The sequence below is a fragment of the Hyaena hyaena genome, unplaced genomic scaffold (genome assembly GCF_003009895.1).
Source record: "Hyaena hyaena isolate Hyena2069 unplaced genomic scaffold, ASM300989v1 scaffold_28, whole genome shotgun sequence".
NCBI classification, from domain to species: Eukaryota; Metazoa; Chordata; class Mammalia; order Carnivora; family Hyaenidae; genus Hyaena; species Hyaena hyaena.
The window spans coordinates 2,199,728-2,211,103 of NW_024080660.1; the positions used below are offsets into that span (position 1 = coordinate 2,199,728).

Genomic DNA, 11,376 nt, shown 5'->3' on the forward strand with positions numbered 1-11,376 from the left:
TCTCAGATCCCCCGACTTTTTGGAAACATGCTTTCCTATTTGTGGTCCATCCTCAGAGCAGACCACAAGGCCCCTGGGGCCCAGGAGCCCAGAGTGTGGAGACTGGCACAGTGGGATCCAGTGGGGTCAGAAGTGTCTACACTTCCCCTGCCCCTGGTCTGGTGCCAGCTGCAGGCCACAGGGAAGTCCTTATTCAGGCCGAGAACCCGGCAGCCGGGAGATTGGTCTTGGCATTTGCCCTCCCTGCCTCTTCGGCTGCCTCCTGCCTCTCTGTGCTCCAGTTTCCTAATCTGCACCATGGAGAGAACAGCACCCTGCCTCTCAGGTCGTGGCAAGAGTTAAATGAGGTATCATGACCACTAGCACGTACACAGTACCTACTATGTGCCAGCTCTTGTTCTAGTGAGTTACACAAACGAACTTTCATCTCCACAACAAGCCTGTTAGCATCAGATAAAGAAACTGAGGCAGAGAGGTTAAGTGCTTGGCCAAAGTCTCACACACACACACACACACACACACACACACACACACACACACACACAGACTAGTAAGTAGCAGAGCCATTTAAGGAGTACATCCAGACTAGTTCCAGAGTACTCTCTTGGTGGAGAATGTACGGTAATGGAACTCGCTCAGCGAAATGTTAGCTCCTATTATTTTCTGGGGTGGCACTTCCACAGCGCCCCAGAAGCCCTCACCTCATTCATTGCCAAAGGACAGTCCCAGCCCTGTCTCCTACCCTGTCCTACTTAATTACCTTTTCTGCCAGCACTGGGGAAATTCCCAGGGAGAAGAATGGGGAATTCCTGGAATCAGGGAGAGACATTCCTAAGGGCTAGGGAAGACTCTGCCTTCTGCTTGGTATGCTTAATGCATAAGGGAGGCGCATCTGGCTGGTCCAAGGAGAAGACTCAACCGAGGCAGAAGTTGGGTGCCCTCAGGAGGGGTGGGGTGAAATGGTAGGTAGGGGATAGGTGAGACACCATCCTTCTTGGTATCGGACCCTGGGAACCTACCCACTCATGTCATCAGACTGCCTCCCCAGACAGCTGCAGAAAGTCTGTGGACAGGGCTCCAGAAGGGTGGGGTCCGGAGGATCGGAGGGAGAGAAGGCCTTCCTTAACTTCCATCGCTGAACATCTGGTTCCACCTAGTGGCCTCCAATGTTACAACTACCCTAACATCCAAGGAGGCTCGGGACCAGCAGATGGGGTGCTCTCGCAGCCGGTCAGTGTTTCTTGAGCCCCTACTCTGTGCAAGGCACATTCTGGTGCAGTGGGGCATATTCATGAGTATAAGGAAGGAGCTGAGGGCTAGCATTTTCCCAGCTCACCACATGCCAGCCCTGGACTGAGGTCTACCCTGTGTTGGCACTAGCCTGATGGTGGAGCACTAGGGATCAGTGCCTGGCCTTGACTTCCCTGGATTTCAGTGTCCACTTCTGAAAAGTAAGAGGGCTGGTATAGAACATCCTTAGGGGCTCCTCCTGGATAAAAATTCTGTAGGGTTACACCGTAGAGTGGTTCAGAGTTTCAGCTCTGGAGTTGGACAAACCTGCATTTGGTTGCCAGCTGATGATCGCGAGCTATGTGTGCTTGGACAAGTTACTTTATGTCTCTGAGCCTCGGGTAATAATGTAAAGATCAAGTATGATAATTATACCAAGTGTTTAGCACATGGCCTGGCGCTTGCTGAATGCTCAATAAATGGTGGTGATGATGACTCTATTTACCAAAATAGCTGCACCACAGGCAGCAGTTGGTTTCACCAACACCAGGCCAAGGGCCATGGGCGTTTGGAAGGATCCGACTCATGTAGGGGCAGGTCCTGGAGTCAGTTCTCTAGCGGGATTAAGAAAGCACATTTCCGGGGCACCTGGGGGGCTCAGTCGGTTAAGCATCCGACTCTTGATTTTGGCTCAGGTTATGGTCTCCCGGTTCATGGGATCGAGCCCTGTGTTGGGCTGCATGCTGATGGCACTGAGTCTTCTTAGGATCCCTTCTCTCTCTTCTCTCTGCCCCACCTCAACTTGCACTGTCCCTCTCAAATAAAGAAACTTAAAACAATTTTCTTCAAAACCCCCCACAAGTCCAAGGGTAGACCACACGATGTTTGGGATGAGTGCTGGTGACCCATGCGTCTCCCTCCAGCCCCTCTTCCATGCCTTCTGAGGATGTGGAGCCTGAGTCCTGGGCTCTCCTCTCTGCTGTGGGGGCCAGGAGGGTGGTGGCAACAAAGGGGACAGTGAGTGAGTCCTTGGCCAATCTAACTTCTAGGTAGACCTCTGCAGCTTTGTTGTGGCAGTCTGAACCACGGACAAGGCCAGTCCTGCAGACCGCCTCCTGTCTCCACAGAAGGAACGGACAGAAGTAAGAAACATAAAAATTTTGTAAATTTATTTTACAATTTTTAATATTTATTTATTTTATGAGAGAGAGCACAAGCAGAGGAGGGGCAGAGAGAGAGGGAGACACAGAATCCAAAGCAGAATCTGTGCTCAGAGCCTGACACCGGGCTTGAACTCACAAACCACAAGATCATGACCTGAGCTGACCACACCATGCAGATGCCTCAGAAAGGTACAAAATTTTAAAAGCCGAGGATGCTCCCTGACCTTTTCTGAGGGTATGTCAGTCTTCTTCTTTTCTTCTTCTTCTCTTCCTCCTCTTCCTTTTTTCTTAGGATTCCTATTTTTGCTCAGCAGGTTGGGGCCCCTCTAGGTAGGACGGAGGCTTTCCTGGGCAGAAAGGCTTCCAGGAAAATCACTTCCAAGTTGATCTGCTCCTGAGGCCCTGGTTAATGTTTGCGGACTGCGTAAGTGACTTTCAACTCCAGCCACAGAAGTCCAGTGGCTCTTCTGTTGTTCCAGCTCCGAGGAGCGGGAGCGCAGCAGCCTGCTGGCTCCTCTTTTTTCGTCCATTCTCCTCCTGTGCCCCTTCCCCCACTCTGTGTGCTCTCCGCTCTCACTGGCCGCCTCGCCCTTGACCCACTCTCCTATCTCCGTGTCCAGCTCTAGCCTTTCTTGTGAACTGCAGATAATTCCTTTAAGCCGGGGTTTTCTCCCACCCTCACGCCAGGTTCTTCCCCACACAGGTGAGTGTCTCACCGTCCACCCCAGCCTAGGGATCAGCCTTGACCTGTCCCTCCTCCCCCGCACAGCCAAAGCCCCGCAGTGCTGGCCGTTTCCCCGCACTCTGCTCTTTGCGACCCTCCAGATGGCCCCTGCCTCCCCTCCTCCTGCGTCTGCCCGCCTTGACCTCAGCTGCCAGTAAGGGAGCCCTCTAAGTGACCTGCTCAAGTCCCTGTTCCTCAGATAGCAGCTCGTGACACTGTCCACTGCCTTCTGGATAAATGTAGGCTCCTCGGCCTGGTGTACAAAGTCTCTCCCGGCCCTTCCTCTGCTGACCTGCCCAGGCCCCTTGCTCCAAGCTCCCGGGCTCTCTCTCTGCAGTCCCCTGCATTCTGGCCTCCTTGACGTTCTTGCTGGCTCTCAGGTGCGTGGCCTACTCTCACATCTCTAAGTCTTTACACGTGTTGTGTCTTCTGCCAGGAGCACTACCCTCCCTGTCGTCTGGCAAGCTCACAGCCATTTCTCAGGAAGCATTCAAATGCCCCCTCATCTGGGACGCCTTCCAGATCCCTCCAGGCTCCTTTGGGTTCAGACTTGTTCTTTGCCTTTCACAGCATCTCCCATGCTGAATTGTAATTATTTATTTACATATCCCTTTCCCCCTCTGGACTGAAAGCTCCTTGGTGGCCGAGGTCTTTTCTGTATTTGTTTTCTGACTGTCTGGAGTGTAGCAGGTGCTCAGTAAATATCGGCCATTGCAAATGTCCATCCATCACGTGTCTGGGTCAGAACGTGGTTTTAAATGTTTGATTCTGCTGTTTTCCGAGGGGAGTTCATGTGGTTAGGAGGCAGGCAGATGGACTCACTTGTGCCTGTTGAGTTCAAAGCTCTGGAGTCAGATCCAGGTCCGGAGCCTGGCTCTACTGTGTATCAGCTCTGTGGTGAGAGGCAGAAAGCCTGGAAAGTGGTAGTAATAGCATTCCTCCCAGAGAGCTGTTGTTCGTCGGCCGAGTGCTAGGATCTGGGGAGTGTTCAATAAATGAGTTTCAAATGTAGGAGCTGTCAGAGCACCGCCTCCTGGGGCAGAGTCTGAAGGCCTGTGTTCTAGTCCGTGGTGTGCCTCTCCACACCGTGGGACCCTAGGCAGGCCACCTGCCCTCTCCGGGCTCCAGCCTCCTCTTCAGCGGCTGGGCGCAGGTGGCCTCTGAGGTGGGCTCCGCAGGTCTGACCTGCTGGTGCCCGGTGGGGCCTGAGGATGAGTGTCCTGGAGGGCGAGATGAATGCTTTATGTCCAGCAGAGGGCCCTGGCCGGTCCCTGGCCAGCGGGGTGGGAGGGAGCAGCTCGGGTCCACTGGAGCAGGCTGGCGATGCCACGCCTGACTGGAGGCGGACCAAGCGGCCAGCTGCCTCTCTCCGGTCAGCCCGGCACTTGGGTCCCTCGCTCTCACCTGCTCTTCGTGGGGCAGCTCCCTCCTGCTCATCCGGCCATGCAGTGGCCGTGGCCACTGGCCATCTCTCTTGCTGTGGTGTTGGCTGCGGGGCCAAGCAGAGCCGCTGGGGGTGCCCCCCTGCACTCGGGCAGGCACAGAGCCGAGGCCCAGGAGCAGCAGAGCCGGTCCAAGAGAGGCACTGAGGATGACGAGGCCAGGGAGGTGCAGCAGTATGTGCCCGAGGAGTGGGCTGAGTACCCGCGGCCCATCCACCCTGCTGGCCTGCAGCCCACCAAGCCCTTGGTGGCCACCAGCCCCAACCCAGACAAGAACGGGGGCAGCCCAGGTGGCAGGCAGGAGCCTCGGGGCAATCTGACGGGGACGCCAGGTCAGAGGCTGCAGATTCAGAACCCCCTGTACCCGGTGACCGAGAGCTCCTACAGTGCCTATGCCATCATGCTCCTGGCCCTGGTGCTGTTTGCTGTAGGCATCGTGGGTAACCTGTCGGTCATGTGCATCGTGTGGCACAGCTACTACCTGAAGAGTGCTTGGAACTCCATCCTCGCAAGCCTGGCCCTCTGGGATTTTCTGGTCCTCTTTTTCTGCCTCCCTGTTGTTATCTTCAATGAGATCACCAAGCAGAGGCTGCTGGGTGACGTTTCTTGCCGGGCCGTGCCCTTCATGGAGGTGAGTGTGTGTGCTACCGGAGCTCAGCTCTGGGGCTGCAAATCCGTCAGGGTGTCCGAAGTGGGACGTGTGGGTGTGCAGGACCCCAGAAGCCCGGAGCTCTGCCTTGCTTCTTCCCCAATTTTGGCAAGGAGACAAATGCTGTATTGGTTCCTGGTGGCTCCCAGGTAAACCAAGGCACGTAGGGGGAACAGGAAGGTGTGTGGGAGCCCTGGGGGCCAGCACCGGCCTGGTCTCTTACTTCAGGAGCAGCCTTAAGGCAGATCTCTCTCCCTTTCTCTTTACTCTGAGCTGTCCTCTCTCTGCCTTAACCCTCCCTCTGTCTTTCCACCCAAGAAATAGCTCTGTCCACTGTGTGTCTTCTTTTTCTCCCTTTGTGCCAGGCCGCTGCCCTGCACCCACAGCTCCCCTTTTGACTTCTGAATATCCTGCTTCCCTAAGCAGTGGGTGAAAGGAGAGCCCAGTCTTCTGTAGCTCCCCTAGATCAGGTTAGTATCTACTCCCCTTGAACACAAATGGCAGAAGGGAAGTCCCTTCCTTACTGTGACTGTTGTCGTCCCTCTCTAAAAGGGAATACCTAGTTCTGGTTGCTGGAGCCTGGGGGTGAGGGGCTTAGTGTTGCTGTCTCTGACATACTGAGTATCACTGGACAGGTCACATCTCCTGTCTGATTTGCTTATTGTTCAGCCATGGGGTAGACCAGATGGCCCTACCAGCAGGTTTATTCCACAATTTTAAAATGCATTACTGTCCTCATTTCTGTGAACTTCCACCTAACACAGGCACATGGGTGATGATGGATGTATAGACCCGATACAGAGAACCTAATCCAAACATTACAAAAATATACCAATCTATGTGCATTTCTGTAAGACCCAGCAAGGCCACTGTGTCTGTATAGGAGCACAGACTAGGCCAGCAACCTTTTAAATTTTGGTTATGGCGGGGGGCTACTAATGAGGACTGGAGTAACGGTGGCCTCCCCACGAAGGCTGCTGCTCTTCCGGAGAGCAGATGATGTTGTGGGACGTGTGTGATTTGCCTGAGTGGAGAAGGCATCAGTATCGGACGTTGGGACATAGGTTCTATTCTCAACTCTGTCCCCAGTTCACTGTATATTAGCGATAATCTCATATTTGGACAGACTGAGGCTCAGCATTTTGGTGCAGCCCTTTGTGTCCTTCCCAACCCAGGGAGACTGCCTAAGCATGGCCCAAAGGTACTCAAACCTGAAAGAAGACTATGGCTGGGGCCAGCCTCGGCTTCCTAGTTATCATCTGGGGCTCAGAACCCAGGTACGCTGTGAGAGGTTGGACAAGAGGACTAGATTAGGAACCAGGCTTTGCCCCTCACTAGCTGAGTGATCTAGGCAAGCTGCTGAATCTGTCTAAACCTCAGTTTTCCCTATCTGTAAGCTGGGAATAATAATAACTATCTTAATGAATTCTTGAAGGATTAAATGGGGAATATCGACAAAGTCCTTAGAATTCAAATAATTCAGTAAGTGGTGGGTTTTACCAGGAAGAGGTCTAAGGGCAGGGGAGGAGGAGGGTGGATGCATGTGAACTCTTGTCTGCATGAAAGCTTGCCCTGCCTTACTATGGGACTCAACATACCTAATACCTAGGCTGTGGCCCACACCCTCCTGCGCCACCTGCTCCACACCTCCTGGGGGACAGAGATGGTCCATGAGCTGATAGAGTCCCTCCTCAGGCTGGGGGATGGGGAGGAGTTGAGGGAAAATACTCTGCCCCAGGACCCTTCTATAGGAAGAGTCCTAGGAAGACCCTCAGGAGGGAGCAGAAGGCAACTTGGATTGTTGTGTTTCATTTGTGGTTTTGTCCAAGCCCCAAAGACTGCTCTTCCGCAGGCCTGGACTCCCCCTGCCAAGGGAGTGGGGGGTGCCGGTTCTCACAAAGATCACTTGGGGGCTGTGCTAATGAGCCAGGGACTGTGCTCCCCCAGCCAGAAGAGGGAAGAATTTGGACAGAAAGGGGGATCTGAGCACAATCCCTGCATGTGGTTGAGGATCATCTGATAGCTTGGGAGGGTTCTCTTCCTCTCTTCTCTCTGGAACTTTCTTCCCCTGCTGCTCTGGCTTTTTTCTCTTGGCTCACAGGGTGATTTTTCTGTGTGCTCAATGAATAGCATCAGGGAGGGTGGGTACAGACTGCTTCCTCACACAGCCAGGCCCCCAGCTTTCTTGGATAGGATGAAGAGTGTGTGTGTGTGTGTGTGTGTGTGTGTGTGTGTGAGCCGTATTTCAAAAATCTTTCACCTGATGCGCATAATGGGATCATGGGATCTGGGGATGGAAGGACATGCAAAGACCCAAAACTCCTATGCCTTTGTCTTGATTCTTCATTAGAGAAGATATTCCAGAGTCTCTCAGAGAGCATATGGGTCTGGGGGACCCAGGTCATTCATTCCCTAGCCCAAGAGGCAAAGAAGCAGGGTGGAAAGAGTCAGGCCGGTCTGCATGTGGATGTCAACTCTGCCACCCCCCAGGTCACTCATCCTGCCCGAGCCAGTTTCTTCATCCGTATGATGGTCTACTGCAAGGAGCTGGCAATGTACGTGAAGTGCCCGATGTGCGGAAAATGTTTGCTCACTAAATGGTGGCTGTCATTACTCTCATTTCTACACTTACCACCCAGGTTCCCATCTAAACCAGAAGCCATGCCTCCTCTCTTGCCCCCTGGGTCTGACCAGGTGCTTCTCTCCTCCTCTGCACCTTTGCCCGCAGGTCTCCTCTCTGGGAGTCACCACCTTCAGTCTCTGCGCCCTGGGCATCGACCGCTTCCACGTGACCACCAGCACCCTACCGAAGGTGAGGCCTATCGAGAGGTGCCAATCCATCCTGGCCAAGCTGGCCGTCATCTGGGTGGGCTCCATGATCCTGGCCATGCCCGAGCTCCTGCTGTGGCAGCTGTCGCAGGAGCCTGCCCCCACCACGGGCACTGTGGACTCATGCATCATGAAACCCTCGGCCAGCCTGCCTGAGTCCCTCTACTCACTGGTGATGACATACCAGAACGCCCGCATGTGGTGGTACTTTGGCTGCTACTTCTGCCTGCCCATCCTCTTCACGGTCACCTGCCAGCTGGTGACGTGGCGGGTGCGGAGCCCTCCTAGGAGGAAGCCCGAGTGCCGGGCAGGCAAACACGAGCAGTGTGAGAGCCAGCTCAACAGCACGGTGGTGGGCCTGACCGTGGTCTACGCCCTCTGCACCCTCCCTGAGAACGTCTGCAACATCGTGGTGGCCTACCTCTCCACCGAGCTCACTCGCCAGACCCTGGACCTCCTGGGCCTCATCAACCAGTTCTCCATCTTCTTCAAGGGCGCCATCACCCCTGTGCTCCTGCTGTGTATCTGCAGGCCGCTGGGCCGGGCTTTCCTGGGCTGCTGCTGCTGCTGCTGCGCCGAGTGCGGTGGTGCCTCGGAGCCCTCGGGCGCCGGCGGCTCGGACAGCAAGCTCAAGACCGAGCTGCCCTCCTCCATCTACTTCCACAAGCCCAGGGAGTCGCCCCCGCTCCTGCCCCTGGGCACGCCTTGCTGAGGGCCAAGCTGCAGCTTGGGGGGTGGGTGGGGGCGGCGTGGGAGGCACAGGAGCAGGGGCAAGGCCGGGCGGGGAGGGTGCCCCCCAGCCTGTGTCTGGTGTTTCTGGCCCCTTAGGTCTTGCTCCTCTGCCCGTCTTGCTGTCTAGAGGGTGACTTGGTTCCTCTTGTCGGGGATCGGGGATGTCGAAGCCCCTTCGCCCAACAGGGCCTTCCCCGTCTGTCTCTTGGGGTCTTCCAGCCCTGTCCTCGGTGGGTGGTCATGCTTCCGGGTCCTTAGAACTGCCTAGAAACTCTCAGTCCCCCAGCTGGGAGCTAGCACTTCACCTGCCTCTGTCTTGGAATCTGCTGTCCTTTAGTTGGCTCCTCTCTAAGCACTGCCTTCTGACTCTCATCCGTCCTAGAATACGGGGCCCTCTGGGGGCCTGTCCTGCCTGGTTCTTCTCTGGGCCAGGTCCGCCCCAGCCCTAGGCACCTCCTCCTCCTGGCACCTTCTCTTCTTCTGGAGGATTTCTCTCTCTTTCTTCTTCCTTCTCTGACATATCCTGGGTTGCCCTGTGCCCACCCTTCCCCTCTCCCCCAATGTAGGTAACCCCCTGTAGAAGGGCCTTCTTCAAAAACAATAAACTAGGTAGAACCATCCCTGTGCCCACTGGATTTTCTTCTGCCACATCCTGACAATGCATGGATGCACCTGGCCCTTCTCCAGGACAGGCGGCACCCTGTGGGGATGCCTCCCGGCCGCATTTGGCCCTTTATGGCCTGTGGCTGATGTCCTGCCTAGCCCTATGGCTCTATGGCTTTTTTTTTAAAAAATAGTTTATTTATTTTTGAGACAGAGAGAGACAGAGCATGAGTGGGGGAGGGGCAGAGAGAGAGGAAGACACAGAATCTGAAACAGGCTCCAGGCTCTGAGCTGTCAGCACAGAGCCTGATGCGGGGCTTGAACCCATGAACCATGAGATCTGACCTGAGCCGAAGTCAGACGCTTAACCAACTGAGCCACCCAGGTGCCCTGGCTCTATGGCTTTTGAGGGGCAGAGTGGATGGAGGGCTTGGGAGGTGGCATGCTGAGTCTTTGTCCTGGCCTGAGCCCGAGCATCCTTGGGAAGTCAAAAGGCTGCAAACAGCTCTTCTGGAGCCCCCACCTCTGTTCCCCCTCCTCCACAAAGCCCCCATTTTAGAGAAACCAGCAGCCTTTCCTCGGTGAGCCCGGGGCCTTCCAGCCTCTTTGACTCTGAGAGCTGTTCTTGTTCCGTTTCTTAGAACAGACTGTTTTGCCTGTAGATGGCCCAGCTGCCTGTTCCTTGTCCGCCCCCTGGGTCCCCCCCACCCCTCTCTGGCAGCCAGAGCTCCATTCTGTGCCCTCAGAGACCCTCTCAGCTCCTCCTGCTGGCCCTGTCCCGGGTGTCCCTCTTCCGCCGGGTCCCCCTCTGGGGTCCTTCCAAAGGCCCCCTTCACCCTGTCTGGGCCTAGAGGAGCTGGCACAGGGCCAACCAGGAGGGACACCTAGGCCTAGGCCACAAACCACTCCCCCCCTCATAAGCCCTGCTTTGTCGCAAGTGCAGCTCTGGGTCCCACCGGCAACTTCTGCCCGCCAGATCCACCTAGAACATCAGCACGGGGCCTTGGAAGGGATGGAGAGGGACAGAGGTTGCTGAGTGCACTGGACTCCATTCTCCTCTGACCACCCCACCCACACCCCTTGGCCTCAGCCCTGCCCGGACCCAAGCCTCCTTTCCCTCTCTCTTGGGGATCTTAATGGCCTTGTTCTCTCTTCCTGGCACCCACCCCCAGGACGGGTGACGCCAAGAGAGAGGGAGGCCGTTGCTAAGTGACGGAGCTGCCATGCGCACACTCTTTGTGCTGGGGAATGACACCCACCCATTTCTCAGCAGACCTGTTGCCACAGTGACTGAAGCTTTCAGCTTTGTCTGTAGAAACTTAAGATGGGTGGGTGGGGGGCAGGTTGGAGAGGGAGCCAAAGGCAGGCTTGCTGCACTGAAGATACTGGGGCCATTTTCTCCACAAACTCTCCCAACTCCCTCTCTACCCCCATCCCTACCCCCAGTTAAAGATGCACCAGTAGCTTCCTATGGGATGCAGGGAGGGGGCGTGGGGTGAGCTGAGGTGAAGTCTGGCACTCGTGGGGCGCTGAGGATGGAAGGCTGAGGGCGGGGGGGGGGGCGGCAGCTTGACATCCTGTTTGGGGGGACTTTTCCACAGAGGGCACCCCACCCCTGCCTCTCCCTCCTGCTGGTTGGCCAGCTCAGAGCTGATGTGAGGGGGAAGGTGGTGTCTCCGGGGCCCTGCCCCCAGCCCTGCCTTCCATGCCTGCCGACGTGAATGGCTTGCAAGATTAGTCAGCAGACCAGCAGGGCCTTGGGAAAGAGCCACTGTCCCTCCAGCCTGGGCCAGCTGGGGGAACAATGTGGCGTTTGTTGCTCAGGGGTCCCGGGCTTCTGGTGGGGGGGGGCAGGTTGGCACAGCAGTGGGTGGCGGATTTGAGCTGGGATGCTCAGAGGCAGGACGGACATTCTCCCTCCCCCTTAGGGTGGACTTTCGACCAGCCCTCAGACCCTGAGGCCAGAGGGGGAGAGGGCAATCCACTCCCCCTTCAGCTGGGAGT

The 11,376-nt window shown here is 56.0% G+C and overlaps 1 protein-coding gene across 1 annotated transcript; it reads left to right on the top strand.

Moving 5' to 3' along the window:
- Window positions 1–4,482: 4,482 nt before the first annotated feature.
- On the top strand, window positions 4,483–8,782 carry GPR37L1 (G protein-coupled receptor 37 like 1). The gene is made up of 2 exons (XM_039227558.1): window positions 4,483–5,190; window positions 7,937–8,782. The coding sequence occupies exons 1-2, from the start codon at window positions 4,561–4,563 to the stop codon at window positions 8,747–8,749; spliced, it is 1,443 nt and encodes a 480-aa protein (XP_039083489.1). The 5' UTR covers window positions 4,483–4,560; the 3' UTR covers window positions 8,750–8,782.
- Window positions 8,783–11,376: the final 2,594 nt, after the last annotated feature.